The sequence below is a fragment of the Salarias fasciatus genome, chromosome 1, assembly GCF_902148845.1.
Source record: "Salarias fasciatus chromosome 1, fSalaFa1.1, whole genome shotgun sequence".
Lineage (NCBI taxonomy): Eukaryota > Metazoa > Chordata > Actinopteri > Blenniiformes > Blenniidae > Salarias > Salarias fasciatus.
In genome coordinates, this window is record NC_043745.1 from 18734269 (window position 1) to 18757891 (window position 23623).

A 23623-nucleotide genomic window follows, 5' to 3' on the forward strand; every position below is an offset into this window, starting at 1 on the left:
TTTCCAGACATCGTTAAAGTTTGCTTGATTCATAGACTTGATTGTTTTTCTGGTGAGTGACAGCTGGCGGGTAGATAAGTCTTTAGAGGTATTGCATTTTTATCAGGAAAATTTATCCAATAATAGAAATGGAGAGATAGAAATAGAAAGAATGATTTAGGTCTGTCTAAAGTGTTCCAGATATTAATTATATCTAGAGTGTAAAGCTACATATGGTATGCTGTAGTGATAGTGATCAAATCCCAAAAGTCCTCATTATATCATCACTGATATAGCTGAACGATGGCGAGATGTTTGCTTAACACAGCTAACTTTCCAAAATCAGTGTTTTTTTTGTTTGTTTGTTTCTTTGTTTTAAGAATTGAGAACATTTCAGCTTCTGTATTAAAATGTAAAGGACTAATAGGGAACCTTGTTTAATTCCTCTGTTGATTGAGAATCTGGGCCATACCTTGCAGCAACAGCACTGTACTGCGTATATATGTTATATATATATATATATATATATATATATATATATATATATATATATATATATATATATATATATATATATATATATATATATATATATGTTATATAAAACCTTTAGTCAGAGTCAGATGATTGTTTTCATGTAAGTCAAGCCTAAGCTGTATATTATGAATTGATCGTCATTTTATAAATCCAGGTCGTGTGTCTGAGATCATTTGTGTGATACCATTTTAGTCTGTTTACATATATGTGAGTTGAAATTTTATAATCAGTAAGCAAAGCAATCGGTCTCATATTTTCAATTAGCTTACCATCTTTACCACGTTTCCAGATTACAGTGTTCATTTCCTGACCGACAGTCACTGAAAGAAGGTTTCAAAGTGATTCAAATATTTCTCTTAGCATACTTCCGTGTGAAAAGATATTTAAGAACTTCCCAAAAATGACTCATCAATCCATGTGAACCTGGAGATTTGTCATATAGAAGTTACTTCCTCTGGTGTCTGGAGAACAGTTGGTTTTTCATCTGAACTGAAGTAGAGAAGAAGACAGAGCTCAGCAGTGGGCCCAAACATACTCATACATCTGGGCTTTTGTAAACCAATCTGGACATTGTGCTTTCTGTCACAGGCTCAGAGTCCATGTAACGACAAATGGGTCTTTAAAGCCCAGCGATCCATTCCTTCGTTAGTTTTGACCCAGACAAGCAGTTGCCGTACTTATCTGCCTGTGCACTGATCACTTTAAGAATTTTTACCAGCTTTGATATGCCAAAATCAAAATTTCTGGTTTGTCTGTTGCTGCAGCTAAATGGGTTGAACCATCTGTCTGCTGTTGCTTCACAATCCGACACAGTTGTTGGCAGCATGTGTCCGGTTATTACTTTTAAGGCTTATTTATGCTTGATATTAGATGCATAATTTGGATATGCAAAAAGCCTTCTGCTTTTTCTCTACTCCACGCTCATGGTCTACTCCATATTCATGTCCGTCTCCTGGAACGTTGCATACATTGACAAAATGTAGCATGACCACCCAACTGTAGGGCCAGTGTTGAGATTGAAAGTGATTAGCAAAAGAAAGATCTCAAACAGTGGCTTAGCAATTCTAATTATTTTCTTTGTATTTAACAAAGATGTTGATTTACACCAGTAGTGTCTGATGGATTGAATTTTCTATACTCATTTTAACTTATTGCACTGCTTAAAGGCTGTGACATTAAAATTGTTTGAAGGACACATGAGTGGGAAGGTGATAAAAAAGACGAGTACATACCCATATTCATTCATACATACAGCATTAGTAGTCTACATTCATAGTCATACAGTAGTCTGTGATACATTAATAGTTATGAAGAACATCAACTCATATTTGACTATGACACAACCTCAACATTTAGAAAGTAAAAAGTGTCTTTTTTATTTAAGGACAGTGCTCTATTGTTATGTGATCAAATTGTCCAACTCTGTATGGGATGTATGCAACATATCTGATTCTGTGGAATTGTTCTATCTTTTAAGCCTCTAAAAGGACTTAAAGGGCAACTCTGTTTTTTTGACACCTGGACCTTATTTATAGGTGTGTCATGCTCATATACTCACTCAGACAAACATCGTGCAGCTCGGAGTCCTTCAGAAGTTATTTCGATCCAACCGATTTAGCGGGGGCCACGGCAAGGGAGCTTCAGCGCGGGACATAATCTCTGCAAAATCGCTCATTTCAGTTATATTTTTTCATCCATCGCCAGTGTTATTATAAAGTCAGCGCGTCTATCGTCTTCAGGTGGGTCAGCTGACGAGCTGACAGTTTAGCCACAATTAGCTTGGATGGGAACGTCGCGGAGCTCCTCTCCCCAGCAGAGAGGCACTTTGGCTGGGCCTCGGCTGTCACGGCGCGAGTGTCTGACTTCCAGGGCCGAGTTGGTCCGAGTCAAGGCCGAGTTGGGTAAATGGCCTGGAACTTGCTCCACGGAGTCTCCGGAGGTCTCCAGGCCGTGTGCGGTGTGCGGCCGCGGCGCGGCTGCTGGGTCTCTCCCCTCGCCGGGAGGACCTGGAGGGCTCCAAGCCGGTGGAGGAGCGCTCCGGGCCGGGCTGCCCCCCCACTGCCGCCGCACGGAGGTGTCAGAGAAGAGCTGAAGCAGGAGCAGATCCCATCGCAGCCAGAGCACATCAGAGCAGAGCAGAGCAGAGCTTTTAGTATCCAACCCCGGACCGAAAGGCAACCCGGGGCCACCATGGGGGCCCTCGCCCGGCACGGCGCCCAGCGCCGCCGCCATGGCGGACGGTTCCCCCGACCCAGCGGCCCAGGCCCAGTCAGGCTCCACGGACGGGCGACTGAACCCACACGCCGGCCGCCCCTCGCCGGCCGACCGTCTTCAGGTGGGTCAGCTGACAGCGCCGTGACAGCCGAAGTTATTTCGATCCAACCGATTTAGTGGGGGCCACGGCAAGGGAGCTTCAGCACGGGACATAATCTCTGCAAAATTGCTCATTTCGGCTATATTTTTTTCATCCATCGCCAGTGTTATCATAAAGTCAGCTCGTCTACCATCTTCAGGTGGGTCGGTCAGCTGACGAGCTGACAGTTTAGCCACAATTAGCTCGGATGGGAACGTCACGGAGCTCCTCTCCCCAGCACAGAGGCACTTTGGCTCGGCCTCGGCTGTCACGGCGCTGTCAGCTGACCCACCTGAAGACGGTCGGCCGGCGAGGGGCGGCCGGCGTGTGGGTTCAGTCGCCCGTCCGCGGAGCCTGACTGGGCCTGGGCCGCTGGGTCGGGGGAACCGTCCGCCATGGCGGCGGCGCTGGGCGCCGTGCCGGGCGAGGGCCCCCATGGTGGCCCCGGGTTGCCTTTCGGTCCGGGGTTGGATACTAAAAGCTCTGCTCTGCTCTGCTCTGATGTGCTCTGGCTGTGATGGGATCTGCTCCTGCTTCAGCTCTTCTCTGACACCTCCGTGCGGTGGCAGTGGGGGGGGCAGCCCGGCCCGGAGCGCTCCTCCACCGGCTTGGAGCCCTCCAGGTCCTCCCGGCGAGGGGAGAGACCCAGCAGCCGCGCCGCGGCCACACACCGCACACGGCCTGGAGACCTCCGGAGACTCCGTGGAGCAAGTTCCAGGCCATTTACCCAACTCGGCCTTGACTCGGACCAACTCGGCCCTGGAAGTCAGACGCACGCGCGCCGTGACAGCCGAGGCCCAGCCAAAGTGCCTCTCTGCTGGGGAGAGGAGCTCCGCAACGTTCCCATCCAAGCTAATTGTGGCTAAACTGTCAGCTCGTCAGCTGACCCACCTGAAGACGATAGACGAGCTGACTTTATAATAACACTGGCGATGGATGAAAAAATACAGCTGAAATGAGCGATTTTGCAAAGATTATGTCCCGCGCTGAAGCTCCCTTGCCGTGGCCCCCGCTAAATCGGTTGGATCGAAATAACTTCTGGAGGACTCCGAGCTGCACGATGTTTGTCTGAGTGAGTATATGAGCATGACACACCTATAAATAAGGTCCAGGTGTCAAAAAACCAGAGTTGCCCTTTAAAAAACTAATTATTTTGATCTACTGAATTCTGGTAATATGGTGTCCTGTTACTTATACCTTGCTCCTAATGAAAGTATTCATGATAACCTACTAGATATAAATAAATGGGAAGAAAAAATCTCTCTGGAAAAACAGCATTTTGTGAGCCGAGGACAATTACATTCTTTTGTGTTTGTTTCGCTGCCTTTAAAGTGCTGTTTCATGTTTGGCTTGTTGAAAGAGTCAAACTGCAGTCCCAGTGTCCTCCATGTATTTGTTCCTGCTGGATGGTTAATGAGCCACATTTAGTCCCGGATACAAAGTGCGGCTCATTAACTTTCAGGGAACAAAATCCTGCAGGACATCTGCCCTTGACAAGCTGGGCTTGACACCCCTTAACACAATTATTGGGCTGCAGACCAGTATTTACATCATATTTTCTCATCTAAAGCTGGAATTTTAATCAGTGGCTCAATCATTAGTCAACATTCTGTGCTCATTTGATTTATACAGATTTAGCCTTTATCTTGATAACAAACTGTTCTCTTTTGTGCATCGCCAACATTATATATATTTATTACTGTATTTGATGTCTGCAAGACTATTATTCTTAACTTTGTCAAGTGAGTATTATCGGGACCTAAAAACAAACCAACAAGCAAAAAACCTTGTGCTAAGTTACTGTGCTATCATCATTCTGAATGTACAAATATTTATGTACATGAATTTAGAAAGTGTTAAATGCTACATAAAAACAAAAATGAAAGTTTGTGCAACTCTTTATTTCACCCCTTCAACTATATGTGACTCGATTTCAGTTCTGTTTGCCAGCAAACCTACTCAATCCTCTTTGTCGCATTGCTCTTGTGGAATCCTTTTCTTTATTGTTCTTCATAAAGTGTACCGTCAGTCTCTGAATCTTTGTGATCCACTCTCCTTCATCTTTGTGTGTGTGTGTGTGTGTGTGTGTGTGTGTGTCACAGGTATAATAAAATCTGCTTTGTCTTTGCAGTGTTTCAATCTGACTCCTCATTGTTTGCTAACCTTGATGGCACCGTCAACACTTTCCAAAGAGGTTCACAAGGCCCACCGCTGCGTTCGCATTTACGTTGAAGCTCATGCAGGAAGTGTAGAGTTAGTATCAGCGGTGGCTTTCAGCCGAGCACAACACAAAACAGTGGGGCTCCTGCTGTGACGGTGCTGCTTGAGTGACAGAATGGCTGCTGGAAAATGGTGATAAATAAGGCAGTGATACACAGGGGATTGCGTCGGAGCTGAAAATTCAGGGACAGCATGTGAATGAATGAAGAGGAAAACACTGGGTTCACATCCTAAAGAAGTTATTTTGTGTGAGAGTCACCCGACTGCATGTCAGCGGCATTTTGGAGAGACGGGGACGAGTCAGCAAAATCTGACTGTCCACATCCATTGTTAGTTTGGGCATTAGTGGTTTATCAGGTATCCGCCTGTCTCAGGTTTGTCCCTTAGTTCATCACTCACTGGCCTGCATAAGCATATTTCTTGCTGACAGACCAAAAAAGCCTGTGATTAGGCATCATGTCTGGTTAACTTGATTAGACTGACGTGATTAGGAGATGACACGAGAGCTCGCCGCAAGGCTGAAAATCATGCTGAATATTTTCAGCTCATTCATAAAAAAAAAAAAAAAAAAAAGGAAATTCATTTTTAATTTGATTTTAAGCCAGATTGGTCATTCATCTTATTGTGTAGTGAGCAAACTTTTTTTTTTAATAGCTCACTTCTATGTGAACCAAATACCCAACTTGAGTGCTAATTAGTAGTCATTTCAAACATCTCATCTGATATGAGTACAAATCTGTCACTGATTCGTGATGGAGTCGGGCTCATTTCATTCTTCTGCTCGGATTAAAACAAATGTAATATTGACACACATTAGTAGCTTGACAGTTACAAACTGTCAAAAAAGAAAGATCCAACACTGCCTAATAGACTTGTGTTTAAGACAAATATAAGATTATGGTAATCAACATGGTGTAGCTTTTGATTAGAATCACCAATCATGTATATATTTTTTTCAATTTTGGGCAAGTTTTTAAGGAAAGTAATTTTTATCAATTGTATCAATGCACCCTATACAAATTACCCAAACAAGCTTTTATTTGGTAAATTACAGTGATAATAAAACAAGTAAAGTAGGAACAGGAAATAGCCTAACATTTTCAAACTAATCTTAAATTTCACTTCCAAACTTTGACAGTTCACTTGTGTATCAGAGTAAGGCTTCAGCTGACAATAGAAACAGCAGACTATCTTTCTTTTTTGGGGGGTTCCGAAATGCCCTGAACATCCAGTTCTTCGTGCAAAAAGGATGTGCCCTGGATGTGAGCTATTACCTTTGACAATGTCTAGATTCAAAATCTTAGTTGGATAAAACAGCTTTTCACTTTTCTTTTTGTATCTTCTAGTCAACATCACATTACTTCGTAAATGAGAATAACCGAGCAGTGAAAAACTTCAACTATTCATAATTTCTACATTCAAACTGCTTACCGCCTTCTATTGCCATGAGCTGGATGCAATATCTCACAATTAAATTATGGGACTGTAAAGTGTTGCGTGTTCGTGTGGATGTGCATGTTTGTTTTTGTCACATTGATGATATATGAGAATAGTTGTGACACGAGGCTTACCCACAATTCTGCGATGCCGGGGGGACCATGAACTGTCACCTTCCACGGAAATTGACTCTTGCACACATGCAAAGGCGCACACACTGCAGGCACGTGCATTAGCCTGTGTGTATAGAGGCCAAGGCAAATATGCATCCTCTTTAATGTATGTGCAGGTAGACATGGGGAAAAAATTGTTCCCACAGAGATGTGAAGGTAAATACACAAACTTTGCGCACACACACACACACACACACACACACACACACACACACACACACAAAGGAAGACAGATTGATTCATGCTTACATGTAGCATGAAGAAAGACACGCAAGCCACAAGCCTATCCATCCATTTTGTATGGTGGGTTGACAGATGTAAATGTGCCCAGAGGACAGCAAGGCTAAATGAAGATGCATTAGGCCTGTGTGTGTGTGTGTGTGTGTGTGTGTGTGTGTGTGTGTGTGTGTGTGTGTGTGTGGTGTGCAATTTGTGCGAATGAGAAAGATGTTGCAACAAGCAACAGGAATAGCAGAGAATATTGTCCGTTGAAACATATGAGCAACCAACAAACTGAATCCTAATAATTTTTTTCTGTTCTGATCTTCTTTATTCTAACCTTCTGAAGTGCTTAGTATTTGCAGCATGTCAGATGTTAGTTCATTTTTTTTCAGTTGTGCCCAATCCTTCAATGTATTGTTTTCCACTTTGTGTCCTTGATTCAGTCCCATTACAAGCTTTATCACTTACTTAATTGTTCATGCACTGTCTGGCATGATGGATATCCAGAGTGTTTACTACTTTATATGCTCTACATTTAAATTCTACGTATAAAACATAAACACTACACTGCCTGTATTTTTTTCTCCTATGCACTGACCTTAAGAAAATGTTCACAATGCAACTGCAGTAGGACACGCAGTACTCAAGGCACCTGTCATATGAAGGAGTGTACACAGACTGCATGCAGTTATTTGTGAGGCAGAGGATGTTGATTCTGATTCTCAGAACAAAGTGGCCGGAGTATGAGTGGTGTGTGCAGCTTGTGGTTGTGGAGCCAGGACCAGTTCTTCAACCTCTCTGTAGTAGTTAACTAAAGCTTCAAATAAATAAATAAAGACTCGATGATGTTGTCCTATTGGCTTCATCGAACCCAGACTTGCAGCATGCACTGGGGTGGTTTACAGCCAAGTGTGAAGAGATGGGGATGAAGATCAGCACCTCCAGGTTCCAGGAGGTGGTCTGCCCTCTACAGATCGGAGGAGACTACCTGTCAGTAGTGGAGGAGTTCAACTATCTCAGGGTCTTCTTCACGAGTGGGGGAATGACGGAGCGTGAGATTAACAGGTGGATCTGTAAAATGTCTGCAGTGATGCGGTCGTTGTATCAGTCCGTCATGGTGAAGAAGGAGCTGAGCCAAAAGGCGAAGCTCTCAATTCAATGGTCTTTCTTCGTTCCTATCCTCACCTGTGATCATGAGTTCTGGGTCATGACCGAAAATACAAGATCCCTGATTCAAGCGGCTGAAATGAGCTTCTGCCGTAGTGTTGCTGGGCGCTCTCTTACAGAGTGAAGAGCTCGGTCACCAGGGAGGAGCTCGGAATAGAGCCGCGACTCCTCCACACCGAGAGGAGCCAGCTGAGGTGGCTCGGCCATCTGTTCTGGACGCCTCCTGGACGCCCCCCTGGGGAGGCGTTCAGGGCATGTCCCTCTGGGAAGAGGCTCCGGGGAAGACTGAGGACATGTTGTAGGGATTATGTCTCTTTGCTGGCCTGGGAGCGCCTCAGGGTCCTCCCTGAAGAGCTGGAGGAAGTGTCTGTGGACAGGGCATCCCTACTTAGACTGCTGCCTCCATGACCGGGCACCAGATTAATGGTAGAAGATGATGGATGGATAAATGAATAAATAAATTATGAAATTGCCATTAATAGCAAGTGAACAACTCCCAAGGACTGTTGAAAGTCATTTCAATAGCAAACATGTAGCCTCTGCTGAGAAGGACCGAAGAATAGTAATTTATGATGAAACAAAAGTTATATTTTTTTAGTGTTCTTCTATATCTTGGATTCCAACAAATTCTACTTGGTGAGACAAAAATAGTTCCTTAAATCATGAAGATAGCAGAATCTGGTACTGTGACAACACAACACAGGCCGATGTTTCCTCGGCTGTCATAGTGAAATGTGAGGATTTTTAGGAGTAGAAGTGTTCATAGAGCCTTAAGCAGAGTTTAAATAAACAAGAAAGCAGAGTGAAACAGACTGACTGATGTTTGCTATGCTGCCTCTGCAATTTCTTTCCATTCAAGTAATTCTTATGATACTACTTATTTTTTTTTCCCTATTTCAAAAATGTATTTCTCAGAGTGAAGCACAATTAATGTGCTGCTTGACTTGTTTCTTTTATCATGCCTCCATAGTTCAGGTCACAGCTTGAAGCAGATTGGATCTCAAACATAAATCTGTTTTCAAACAGACGATGTTATGACATATGGAATAGTTTTTTTTTGTTTTTTTTTCACCTGAAACAAGAACTGTGAAGCTGCATAATGCAAAGTCAACACCAGCACCACCGTTCTTTTTGAATGTTAATACATGCTATGTGGTTGAAAGGAAAATGGCTAAACTCCCATTATTAACAGTTGACCCTTTTGCAGTTGAAGATGCTCATCTCTGCAGTGTCTTAAAAAAGATGGCAGCACGTTTTGAAGCTTGAAAATGAAAATAATTTTGCTGATGTAACACCGATGGGAGTCTCAAGGCCTGGCAGTAGAATGTTTTAACTACATTTACATTACATGTGAACTCTCCCAAAAAAAAGGATGATACCATGTTAATATGAATTAATACACATGTTCCTGAAAATTTAAAATAGTACTGACTGTTATTTTGCTTTGTGTTGTACAGAGGTTGACTAATGTTTGCTCCTGTTTGTCCCCTGCAGCACTCTGTAGCCTCAGGCTAGGTCACTGTTTCCATAGCAACCGGCAGCCAGGAGTGCATCTTCCCAAATGTGTCGTGGTAGTGTTCCTGTTTGTCATGTCGACCAAATAAGTCCGCCCCACCCAAAAAAAAAAAAAAAAAAAAAAAAAAAGTGCATAGGTGCAACTGCCATCATGAAGTCTAGTTTCAGATTTACATGTCAGTTTTTTTGTGGTGACTTTCTGACTTTGGTGAAAAACAGTCACTATCATTTTTTTTTTTCAAACACTCCATGCATTATTGCTTTGATATACGCCCAAAACTTAAAGGAACTTTCAGAGGTGCACTGAGGCATAGGAAAAGGGTTATTATCATTATTATCATTGTTATCATCATTACATTTAATTGTTTTCCCATAAACTCTTTTGAAAGTGATTAATTAACTGAAATTAATGTATCAGAGTCCCATCCCTATTTTATTTTTTATCATACTGTAGCATAGTTAGCCTGCTAGTGATTATGGCACACACTGACAGTTATCTATCATCCATATTCCATGTTAACAAAGTTACAGTCATACAAGCAGGGGTGTAACCATCATCTCAAAGTGAGGGGGAAACATTTTTCAGAGGTCTGTTAAGTGATTTATCGTCCTCCTCTATTCAATCACACCTCTCCTTAGTGGCCAACGAACCACATTATCAGGGTGTATGCTCATGATGCATTTAAAGATGGCTCAGAAAAACTCGTAACCACATGTTAATAACAGATTGTACGTTTCTAATAACTGAAAAAAAGTGCAGGGGACAGAGGGCACAGATAGGAGACTTGTGGGGGACATGTTCCCCACGTACTCATTATATTCAGGCATACAAGCAGTTCCCTCAATGCCTCCCACCCCTTATTCTGTTTTCTTTATGGCGGTCTGAATTATTTCTTCTTCAGTTCCCTCACCTCTCTGTCATATTTTTTGGGGGATTTTTCTTTTTTAATTCTAACTCATGTACTTCACATCCAACTTCTCCTCCATCCATGCTGCTGTTGCTGAGTTCAGGGAGTGTGGATGAAGTTAAGCAATGTGAAGATTCATAAATAATGAGTGTCCATTGTGGTTCCTCACTGTGGCATTGTGACAACATTTTACAACTTTGTTCAATAGATCCAGCTGTTGTGTGAATGCAAGAACACCGAAGAGTAGTTTACCTGTGTTTCAGCTTGCTGGTAATCACAGCTCACTCATTGTTCTCAGTTGGAAGCTAAATTCACTGTCAGGTTCTATAAAACATTTATTTGATCAAAAGAACAAAATATATGCCTCTTAGTGACAAGTGTTAAGTAAGTATTTGGTAATACAGTAAATACAGAACGATTAAAAGTATGGTACATATTTATAAAATTGGTTTAAATGATCTTGCTTTTTTTATTAATGGTAGCACCAGTGTTTTTTTGTTTTTTGTTTTTTTTACAGGCAGGCTGTTTAGAATAAGATGGACTAACAGCAACACTTTGCTTTTTGTTTGACAAAACTGATCTGTCTTCTCTGCAGTTTTACAAGGGGTGGTAATAATTTAATGTCAGTCAGTGTTTGCGCTATAATTTTCACCACACTGAAGTGATGATCAAAAACAAAAACATGTTGAGGAACTTTTACTAGTCTGTGCCACCCTTATTCTAACTGCAGTATTTTGGGCTGTTTTGATTCTCAAATATATATATATATATTTTTTTTTTTGTGGTTAATCCATTCTCTGGATGGGAGACTCTTACTCTAATATGGTGATATTTTAGTTTATTGCCAATGCAAAAGACAAAATATTCCCATAATTCTCTGTTAATTGTGGCCAACAATAACCCTGAACCTTGCTGTCATTTATTTTTACAGTATCGAATTGTGTTGCAAAACATTTACTGCTCCATCAGGAATACAGAGAAATGAAAAACAACAACAAAACCCTCTCTGGAGCATCACAGTCCAAGATCACCGCTGTTATTGACGCAGTTTCGGTTCTCCTGAACAAGGGTGCTGATCAGAGACCACACACATTAAAACTTAGCACTCAAAGCTGTGTCGGGCCTGCAGCAGAATACTTAACACAACCACTCAGTTTTTACTGATGGGCGCAGTGTCGTCGCTCACAACTAGAGTATTAGAGAGAGAGAAAAAAAAGAAACTTGCCATGAGGGAGAATGGGATTGAGGTGGCAGAATCTCTGCAGCGCTGAAAGAGCCTCAAGTGTGAATCCCTCAAGCTTCAATTTAACAAGTTCTGTCTTCAAGTAATGGTTCTCTTTGCTACAATATTGTTACTGGCGGCAGATAAACCTCTCTGCTTCGGGTCTGAATAGGTTGAGGATCATTATTTGATAACTAGTATCCCAGTAGAATGGGACACAGACACAGGGGCTGTGGGTTGATGAGTCCACACTGTCGCATATAATATAACACAATAATGGCACCCTCTGACAGGCGGGAGTGAACAGTTACTACTGAAGGAGCTTTTCAGCTGCAGAGAAACGTAATGCCAGCTTACTTTTCACTACATTAACCTTCCTGGAGCCTCAGCGCTCCCAATTTCACAACGAGTGTAAGCATCATTAAAGCCATGATAAACAACAACTGAATCAACAGTTATGTGTCAAGTAAAAAGATATATTCACTAGAGATTCACAGATAAATAACGCTCAGGACTGGGTGGTTGGGGTTAGGGGGCAATTAAAACTACCTGCGTAGCACTACTGGGTAACTATGGATAAGTAGTTGTCATAGCACATCAGTTCCTCTGATCAACAGCTTGACAAAATCAGTGATGCTCAATGAATTCTCGTTGTGAAAATTTGTAATGGCGAACAGCTTAATCTGATGATTATCTTTTTTTTTTTTTTTTTGCTGGAGCCTATACTAGAATATGTCCTGTGATATCTTTAAACTCAGCGGCCTGGTTTCACGAAAACAGTCGTTATACATTCTATAAGCGATATATTTCAACACGAGCCGCTGCCGTTACGCCGTGCCTGTGTTTCTGATCCACGTTTGCTTGTAAATACCTGGGTCTTTACCGTGCCGGCCATCACAGCATGAGGATGTTGTATATTACAATCCAATATTTCTTGGATCTATAGTCAAGTTAGAAAGGCTGGGGAGAGGTGGTGTTTAACAGAGTGTAGCTGCTACAGTGATTACTCTGTTTAGCAGATGATTGATGAGGAGCACTGCTGGAAATGTCACTTGCCCTGCTAATATATTTTCACCAAGGGAACATAGGAAAGGCAGTGTTAATACATTTTAATACGTTTACTCCAAGGGAGCAGAACAGAAATGTAACTTTTAATGGATGGCTTCTTCTTTTTCTTTTTTTTTTTTCTTCTTTTTTTCTAACTAAATGCGGTTTGGATCTCAGCTTAAGGCGGTCGACTGCCGAGACGTATGTAGATACATCATGTTGTGCTGTTGCTGGGTCTCGTACTATTCTCACACACCCAAGTCCTGATCTGCCGGTGCTGTGTAGCTGTGATTCATTAGTCTGTGGTTTATTCTATGGCATTCTGTGTGTTGTTGAACAAAGTGAAGCATGTACTCTGATTGCCCTCCTTTACTGGTGATCGTTGGGAATTATTGCTGGAAACATCTCTGGTTGGCACACTTTAAAGGAAAATCCAACATCCAGAATAGTTGAGTCTGATTCAGAAATGCCGTTCTCGTTATCTTGGACAGTGCAGTTGCTATTTGAGATAATAAACAGCTCTGTCTCCCAAAGCAATAAATACAGGGATGAGAGCTGTGATCTGTAATATCATCGCGATGCACAGTCCGGCACGCTGCTCTGAAGGGGGACAAAATGAAGCGGACAGTCCTGTGTTTATCAGATGTCATTGTAGGTACCATGTGAAGTGCTTTTGTGTATGCTAAAAAGCTTTATCATCACTTGCACAAAAGTACTACTGATTTCTCTGGCAGACAGCAGGCTGATGCTTGTTGTCGAATGCCGTCCTGCGATACTGGCAAACTGGTACAAAATGCATGGACTAATTTCTTCATTAATTAGCTACAAAATTTCATAATCATCAAGAGGAATCACTCCTAGTGAAGTTGCCAGTGCTTGAATTAAAAAAATGACTCCAACTATTATGAAAGAATGTGACAGCAGGAAGTAGTTTGACAAAATGCTTTGATAAATTACCTTTGATGCAATACTACTACCACTACTACTACTAACAATATTAATAATAATAATTTTCTAATTGCTTAGAAAAGCCGCGTTGGGATTGGGAATTTGCAGTTTGAAATCCCCCTGCAGTCATAATGTGGCTGCACCTCTGCACCCTAGAAATAGATTTGGTCAATGCAGAGAAAGGAATTTTCCCAATGGGATCAATGGAGTAAGATTTGTTTTAGTTCAGTCCAACAAAAGGATGACAAATAGAAGAAATAGGTGAATACACGAGAGACTGGACTTTATGATGCACTGGCAGTTATCTTACAATCGCAGCACATCTTTGGAAATGTTCCTGGCACCATGGTCTTTTCAAACCAGCGCTTCTTTGTCACATTATCTAAGACAAAATGTTAAAAATCAATCTTGAGGTTTGAGCAAAGATGTGCTGAGAAGGTGAAACACCCCTTCAAGTGATTAATGGGTTATCTGTGCCCTAAATGTCACTATAATGCTGGACATATTAAAAGTAGGAAAGCTGGGTTGTTGAGCAGCCTCTGAAGAAACTAAGCCCATATTTACAAGGAGCTGTGTTTATTCTGTTTTGGTTAGAAGCTCTTAATACGTTTGTATTTAAGAGCGAGCCTTGCCAGGAAATCCATTTGGTGAGATACTTTCAATGGTTTGATAGCAGAAGAAGAAGATGGGGCAATTCCTCAGACACAAAATGGTGGATGTTGTTCTTTTAAAATAATGATTATCCAATGTTTTTTTTTCCTTAAAATCACAGTGAGGTTGAGTCACCACCCATGAAAACCCTTGTATTTTTTGTAGGATTAAAGAAGTGTTGTATGACTTGTCTGTTAAAAGCAAAGAGAATCACAGCAGATGTTTAATGGCACCACTAAAGGATCGATATTAGAGTTATTCCGAAGTGGATTCTGAAAATCTTTATGTCTTAAAGAGTTAACTAGTCTGCCAAAGTTTTAATCTTTCTGGAAGTTGAATGTTCCCAGACAGATTTTGAGTGTTAACATCTGTCTAAATCCCTGTTTGGCAATATGTTCACGCAGTCTGACATTTGTTCTGGTTCCGCTTGGTTTTAGCTTTACAGCCCCCTGGAAACCAAAGAAATTAGTGATTTTTGCCAGGTACGAGAGGCTTGATTTGACAACGCATCTGTTCTGACTTTTGCTTGTGGCAACATACATGCCGTGGATACAGATGTAAATGTAGTTTTTTTTTTTTTTTTTTTTTTTAACTACCAGGGAGCTGGGGGTCATTTCTTGTTGCTTATGGTTTTCAGGAGTGGGATCTCACTCAGGATCAAATACACTGTGACAATTCGGCTTTTATGCATGTTGTATGTAGCTGTTTTTTTGTGTTTTTTTTTTGTTTTTTTTAATGGGATCTATTACTGTACTCTTGGAGTGCATCCGGACTCTCAGGGCTTTTTCTCCTGCTATTCTTTCGCTGAGCAACTCCATCAGTAACTGGGGAGTTGGAGGAGTTCCACAACTTTTGAGCTGTAAGAACAGTACAATTTGAAAAAAACCCAAAATATCATGGTGCAGACTGTTTTGCAAAGCTCCTTGTGTTTTTGTAGTGATAGCAATCTAGCATAAAACAAAAAAGAAAAAAGTTGTTTGAATTATGACCAGAACTTGGTGAAATATGGTCTAAATTGTTCCAGTTTCTGGAAGAAATAGCCAGGAGTTCAGTGAAAGTAGGCATTTAAAAACAAAACAAAAACACTTTTTTTTCACAAAGTGAGTTTTTCCACAATGATTATTCAGGAAACTTCAGATGAAATACAGAATTTCATACAAACAACAACCAACCACATGAGACGAGTGAATGGCTCTGCCCACTTACCACAAAAAAGCCCAACTCCAGGCGAGCAGTGACGGCAGGTCAGCGTCCCTTCAGATTCTCTGCAGTGTTGCAAAAACCCTCGCAGAGGTTGGATTAGCATGTGGTTGAGTTGCACATGTCTCCTCCTCACGTCCATGCACTTGGATTTCATTTGTTTTCAGTTTAGCAGGGATTTAGTCTCTTACATTGTGTGATATATAGTTGCAGTACTGTAGTTGTAAGTTAGACTTCAGCAATGCAATAATGACTAAAGAGGAGGAAGAACATACAAGGATACTCGCTGAAAATAGTCAAGAATTTAATCATCATTATCATAACATTTTGGTTTTTCCGCCTCACATCCTCATCCCTTCTTGCTCCTCCATGTGTTCTTTAAACACAGCATCCTCCATTTCTGTCCTTTTCTATTCCAGTCAGACTCTTTTCTTTTCTCTCACGTCACCCATCAAATCCCTGTTTCTATCTAAATGATAGCCTGGCCTGCCGGAATTCTGTGGCAACATGCTGACCTGCCCTGAGGTTCAGAAAGGCTGGAGATCTTCTAACTCACTGGCAGGGAGACATCAGTCACTCAGTGTAGACGCACGCACGTACGCACACATACACGCACGCACTCACACACGCACTCAGGCACGCTTCCATCACCTCAGAAACCAATGTTTTAAAGTGGTTTCCTGGGGAACTGCCCTGACCTTACCTGACTTTAGACCTTTAAAACCTTCAAATGCAATGATTTACATAACAACACTTGCTTTCCCTCCATTTAACAAGGCACATAAATCCATTAGCAAAAACATTAAGAGGCACTCTTAGATACCACGGTTCTCAGTAGATAAAAGCAAGTGCAAATGAATAAAATCTGTGTTCGCAGCCACACCAGCACCAAGTCCAGGATCTAGTTGAGGGTTGGAAGGTCAGTGAATGGTCAATGCAGCCTCAGATCTGACGATTACTATCGACTTGCCAGAAGAGCACAAGCAGTACAGAATATCTTCACAGCAAGTCTTTTACTGAAGAAGACGCAGATCTTGACATATTTTTGACACATTTGTTGATGTTCTGTTGATCTTCTGTGTTTGAACATTTAATTCCAGCAGCATCTGTTTGAAGAGGTAATGAGCGCCGCATTGTCTTCAGTGCTCTTCATATTAACACAACAGAGACAATGCTTCTTTGAACACATCCGATTAGTTTTTTTTGTGCTCAAACTCGCCCACAATTATCATGCACTCTGCTCAGTACAATAACCTTAAATGACCTCAACTTGCCAGAATAATTAAAATTTAATCAAAGGAGTCATCAGATGTTAACTAATCAACATAATTTTTCAACTGAATACAGCAGCAAACGACTCCTTTCAACTTACTTTGGCATGGGACTATAGCTAAACAAGAATGAATACTACTGATTAAGACCAGGGATTACAATCCTAACCATTGTGCACACAGGCTGTATCATTGCATTGATCAGCACAGTAATTGACAATCTCAATTACTGATGACAACCAAGACAAGATTGACTCCCTTTGTGTGCGAAGCTGTTGTGAAAATAGCTTACTGATTTTTTTTGGGAGGGGGAATAATCAGTCGACACATTGTAGAAAAGGGGTAAAAAAAAAAAAAAAAATCTAGTTTTTAGTTCAACACTAACTGTGCAGTTCGGGATAGAAACCTGGCTTATATGATCTGAATTTAATTGAGGAGAAAGATAAGGTTTATTGAGCTTGACGTGGCACAGCGTATGAGCTGGTTTCACCCTGCTAATCAGGCTAACTCTGAAGCTTTTAAACTGTACCTGCAGGAAGGAGGCGTAAAACCGAAGCACACAGAAGCATTATGGAAATTCTCTTTGCCGTTGTCATTCGTCGGTGTTTCATCCTAACCGTGAAGCAATTGCTTTTACAAAATACATCTCGCCGTTATCTCTTTCGTTAAATAAAACAGGGAAATTCAATTTGTGAATGACTTAAAAAAAAAGACGCACTATTCAATTAAAATGAATCATTTTATTGTTTCAGCTGGTCCTCATTTCGCAGCTTTAATGGATCCGGTTTCAGCACCGGGAACTGTTCATATTGTAACCCAACAGTCTCAGACACACAACTAACCAAGACATTGTTTTTGCTTTCCACATTTTTGTATTTATTCTGAAACACAAATGTTGTGCTGTTTGGGGTAGAAGTAAAGTTTTTAAACCAATTCTAGTTTTCTAAATCATGCTGTGAATTTGATGTGTCTTTAAAAAAAAATAAAAGACCCTGACTTTTGGGGCGAGTTTTATAGTGTATAAAAGTAGATAATGTGAAATGCACTCACTGAGGATTTAATTTGCTTTGCAGTTTGTGAAACCTAGTAGAATGTAATTATTCATAAAACTGACAATAACAGATATATTGGCCATAACAAAAAAGCGAATCATTATTCAGAGCACTGCAGGTGATCCACTGGTTATGTCGTAACAGTCAAGGACTGTGAAGCGAACAAAACAACAGACACCATCATTTCAATAGTTTCTCTCAGGGCGTAAGTTAAAACGCATCTGTGGTTAAATGTAGCATAAGCTGGAGAAAAAATAATAATATTGTTGTGAACACTTTCTGATGTACATTGTAATTCCTCCAGATGTCTTGTTTAGACACGCGTCTCAGTGAGAAAAGCCTTTATGAAGGAGGCAGGTGCCAGTTTGGCTCACACACAGTACTGTAAGATCACATAAGTGTGACTAATGACTTGGCCTGGACACATTGATTTCTTTCAGCCTCGCTTTAGCTGTGGCTTGTTTTTGCTCATCTTTAAGTCTGTGTTTTTTAGTCACAGCTCAGGGTTTGCTCCTGCGCCTCCAGTTAATAAATCAAAAACAGGTAGACGGCTTGCACAAAGGACAGCGTGGTCAGCTGAGTGTGAGTAACTTGCCTCTGATGCGTGACTTCATGCTATCTGAATAATGAGTCAATTAGAGTAAATTATACATGTTTAGGGCCTCCTGCAATTAGTTCACCTCTCTGTATTCCTGTCTGACTGAAGTCTCTGTCTCTCCTCTTTCCTGTCTGCTCCTCCCCTCCCTTTCACTCCAGTCTTTCCCCTATGTTTTCTCTCTCATCTGTCACTTCACTTTGTTTCTCTTTCTCCCCTTCCTGTCTTTCTGTCCCCCTCTCACCCCTTACACCTCCCGCTCTCCCCGTCCTAGTTCTCAGGGTCTCATGGTGAAGCTTTGTCTAATTACTATGCTCACGTTTAATTGGAAGAGCGCACACAAACACACAGGCCGACTTACTGAAATACCCCTTGTGCGCTGAGACACTACACTGCGTGCATGCCGACACACACAAACACACACACACACACACACACACACAGGCAACCGTTTGGTCACACATTACATACAGACATTACACACCCAGCAAGTTAACATGCTCCAGTTATACAAATACACATAACACACAGCGCACACCGGGGTTAGATACTGTGGAGTCGGTCCAGGTTACGCTACCGCCGCCGCGTCGCAGCCCCTTCTGTGGAGCTAAGGCGCGTTGGCTACAGTCATAGCTGATTTTGGCCTAGTTATACCGTGAGCCGCCTGTAGCGGCTCCCGCTGAAGAGCTGTGTCATCTAAGAACGGGCAGCAGCAGATGCATATTGCAGGCAAAATGCTCAGCAGACGCCTAAATACCACACGATCACCTGAACATGTCTTTTAGTTGTTTTCAAAAATAAACACACTTTTTTCCATTTTTGTATATTAGGTATAAGTGCTTGTTTGCTTGGTTCTGTGTCCTTTAAAGACGCAGATACAGATTAACAATATTGCTCATAGTGTTGGGTCTCTGTGCTACATTGTATAAATATCTATTTTCACTATTATTATTTTTCTTTTAATCAATCGTGGGTGTCTCTGTCTTCTGCTCTGCTTTCCAGTCCTTCCGAGCCATACGTGCGGCACCCCCGGCCTCATCCCAAATGGAGTCATCCATGGCTCTCGGTACAACATGGGGGATAAAATTCGATATAGCTGTGAGTCCGGGTTTCGTGCTGGAAGGACACAGCATCCTCACATGTATTGTATCACCTGGCAGTGGCGCACAGTGGGACTTCCCATCACCATTTTGTAGAGGTATGACTTATATCCCTTTCTTTCTTTCTTTTTTCTGACTGAGGTACGAAAATGATGACTGACCCAGTGTGCCGCAAAATAAAGTTCTTGGTATTGAAGTATCGAGCTGGACACGCAGCATGTCAGTGGTGAAATTCCAACAAAGAAGTAACAGGCAACACAAAGATAGAGTTGTGTTTTTTTTTCCTTCACCTGGCAGTTGTCCTGTCAGGAAGAGTAAGCAACACTAATGTGAAGCTGAAGTCACTCTTTGGGCAGCTTACAGAAGACACACAGGTGAAACTGTTCAGACGTCTGAGAAGTGAAGTGCAAAAAAACAGTGCAGTTTGGATCGTCTCTATTCTATCATTCATATTCTCTAAAAGTATTGATGTTATGAAATAACATAGTAAAAATTGATTTAAAGGTGCTGTAGGCAGGATTGTGCTAGTCATAGCTAATTTTTCTGTGTTTTCTTTGGATTAAATATTAGAGTATCCATTGATAATCCTTTAGGAGTGTAGTATAATTGCACTACCGCGAGGGCGCAGCGTTTCCATCTGTCTCTGTTCTGAGCTGAAAAGGAATCTCGACAGCTCCAGGTATCTTTGACCAATCAGAAGAGCCCTTGAAGCTCTAACTGTGATTAGTTGAGAGGTGTTCGTCGCATGTTCTTGTGGGAGGGGCTTAGCTTGCGTAAGGGCGTGATGTCAGAGAAAACAGGACAGGATTGGCTGTGCTGGGTTTCAAATCGCCATCTTGGATGGGTCAAATCGCCATCTTGCTTAGGTAACCCTAAGCAAGATGGCGGAGATGCAGAATCCTGCCAACAGCACCTTTAAGGCAGTTTTTTTTATAATGGAACTAAGGAGAAACTTCGGATATTCATGCAGATCAAAAAGGGTTGAGCATTGAAAATATGTTTTTATGTGACCTTCATTGAATTTATTGAGTCTCAAGCAAAGAACAGTTGTTAAAAAGCTACTAAAGTTGATTATATATGGTTAACTACTTTATATTGTAACTGTTATAGACTATTATATATTCTAAATTTTTTACATTTATATTAATTATTATACAATTTACATTTTTTTATAACATAAAATATCATTTTCAAAGCCCCTTTCTCAGAATAACAGTAGTATCTATGAAAACCCCACTACAGTGCTGCCCTTGTTTAAACCAATTTCATGAAAAGTAGATGTGTTATTTTGTAAAAACGCTCACAGAAAACTGGGAACAACAACTGGATAAAAATTGTAATTCAAAATGTTTTTTTTTTTTTTTTTTTTTTTTAAATTGTGGGTACACTTTCAGGAACTGAATATTGAAGAAGATTTTAAGGTGAAAACACTACTCAAAGTAATACTTCATGTAATTTATGAAAGTGAGCCTTCCCCAAAATACTACCTATTTCCAGAAATATGACTAATTTCACACTTTCACTATTTGATCTTTCCTAAATCTGAAATCGTAAATTTAGTAGAGCCCGAAAGCGGGCATAAGTTTCTAAAGTGACAGTTAAGTTGTTTATTGCCTCAGTCTGGGTGGCAAAAGTAGCTTCACCAGAATAAAAGGGAACGGTGTTTGTAGGAGTGTGTGGTGCAGACCGCAGCGGTGAAACATAAATAAAACATCAGAAAACAGACACAATGATTCAGTCGGGGTCATGAGAACTGAAAGACCCTAACATTGGGTCATATGCTGAATGTCGAGAAGCCCCGGTATATTGATCGATTTTAAAGCACACAGTGGTCCGACTCACATTATATAACGGCGCAGTGGATCAACCAGGAAGATCCCTGAAAAGTCTTATAAACGTTAGCTATGGGATAAATAGATATGTGAAAATAGAGGAGCACTAATGTAATGCTGTAAACTGTGACCACTGCATATAGTATGTCCTGATATCCTGATGAAAGTAAAAAACAAAAAAAAATATATGTTTACATGTACAGCCATTTTTATTTTTCAATTCTCTCTTGAGCCACATTACATGCTTCTAACTGCTCTTGTGGTTTTCCTCCAATGTGGCTAACCAAAAGTAAAGAACAAATCCTGATTAGGCTAATGGAAAAGTCATGCATGTTAGGTTTCATTAGCTTCTAATCATTTGCCCTTCTCTCTGTCTCTGACCAGCCGAGGGAGCATGCGGAGGCACATTACGAGGCACGGCAGGCTCAATAACCAGCCCCGGATACCCTGCGGAGTACGACAACAACCTGGACTGTACATGGTCGATCCTGGCTGAACCCGGGGACACCATCGCTCTCGTCTTTAATGACTTCTTGTTAGAGGACAAGTATGACTTCCTAGAAATCAGCGGGACGGAAGCACCGAGCATATGGTGAGAAACATCTCACACACAGATCGCCATACTGAGTTTGAAAAAAGAAAAACACAGGAGTCTTTGTGAAAACCAGCAGGATGAAGGCGCCACATTGACTGAGTGATAAATATGGACACACACACACGCACACAGTCGTGGATTGGGAAATATTAGTGATGTAGCTGTAAGATGTGTGTGTTAGACAAATCCAATAGAAAGAAGAAGATAAACATAGAAACATGAGTGTTTCGGGGTGTGTGATGCCTCAGCAGTACAATCAGTGCAGTCTGGCTCTAGCCCTCTGCAGTGTCGAGCAAAATAAAGACAATTATACTGTTAGTGGACATCTTTACATAAAAAAACAACAAGAAAGAAAACGATTAATTGTGCTCACTTCAAGTTTTTTCAATATCAATGCCTTCAAGAGAGGTAACTATCATTAAATTAGAACTTATAGTGTTGGGAATTCAAATAGACTGATTGATTAGCTGCACAGGAGTCGTGTTGATTTCCCTGATTTATTCTGTTCCCAGGGGGAAGGTGATACATCGTTGTGTTCTCGCTCCCATTTTCTGTGGTGATGTTTGAAAATTGGTGCTCTGTTGCGCCAGAACACACTCTGCTTTTTAAATTCAGGGCACCGTTGGAATTCACGTCGGTTTGTTATATCCATTGAGAGCCTTGATGTGTTTTTGCAGGGATGGAGGCAGACTAATGGTTAAGCATGCAGGGCTGTCACTATTTGAAGTTGCTGTAACTGCTGCTGGGAGAATCAAGCGAGGTGAGGAGTGAAAAAGTCATTTGGCCGCCATCAGTTGTAACAACAGTGATGCCTCGAGCCAGGTCCGTTCAGGAATCGACGTTAGTGGACTGTGGATTTTTCTGGCAGCGTTAGGGTTTCCGTGTGTGACACAGATTTATGAAGCAGCACATGGCTGAAACAAAAAATACATATTCAATAACCTTTACTGGATTAATGACTGCACAACTAAAACTGGAACTAATATGGACATAGTTTTTGACTCTCTTTATCATATTTCTTCTTTTTTTTTTATAAGAAAATATCCAGTATCATCCATCTGGTATTCTTGAGAGCCTTTTTTTTTAACTTGGTGGTTGTTGTTCTGGATCCCACTCAAATGTTTATGTCAGTGAATTATTTACAGCTTGCTGTTTATTATCAGCTGTGAGCAAACAAATATGAATGAACCTAACTGCTGAAATGCTTTCAAAAAAAAAAAAAATGTGCAAAGTGACATTGGAGTTGGAATTAATGTCTGAATACAGCACCACCAGGTTGCAATATGAATTGGGATTTTTGAATGTTTTCTCAGTGTGAAATAGAATTCATCAAACTGTGGCGATAGTGATTTTTCTTTCCTGGTGACTGCAATTGATATCTTCCGTGTGCAGATGATGGTTTGTCACTGTGGCACAGCTTGAAAGGAAACTCACTGAATAGGTCCGCAGATAAATTTTGAAGGAGGCAGAGAGAGCAGCCCCGCAAAACAAAAGGGATAGAGAATAATTGTGCGTTTAGTGCTGTCACCAACCAAGTAGAACACATCGGCCATGGCGTTCCCATGAAACCATTTGTGAGTGTGTGCGTGTCTCTGTGCG

General features: G+C 41.2%; 1 protein-coding gene across 1 annotated transcript in view; it reads left to right on the forward strand.

Annotated features, from left to right (window-relative positions):
• Nucleotides 1-23623, forward strand: part of LOC115388994 (CUB and sushi domain-containing protein 1-like) — a 270349-nt gene that overhangs the window by 53544 nt on the left and 193182 nt on the right. Inside the window, exons 2-3 of the mRNA XM_030092348.1 lie at nt 19500-19695; nt 21814-22021. Of these exons, the coding sequence (XP_029948208.1) occupies nt 19500-19695; nt 21814-22021 (404 nt within the window). The remainder of the gene's footprint in view (nt 1-19499; nt 19696-21813; nt 22022-23623) is intronic.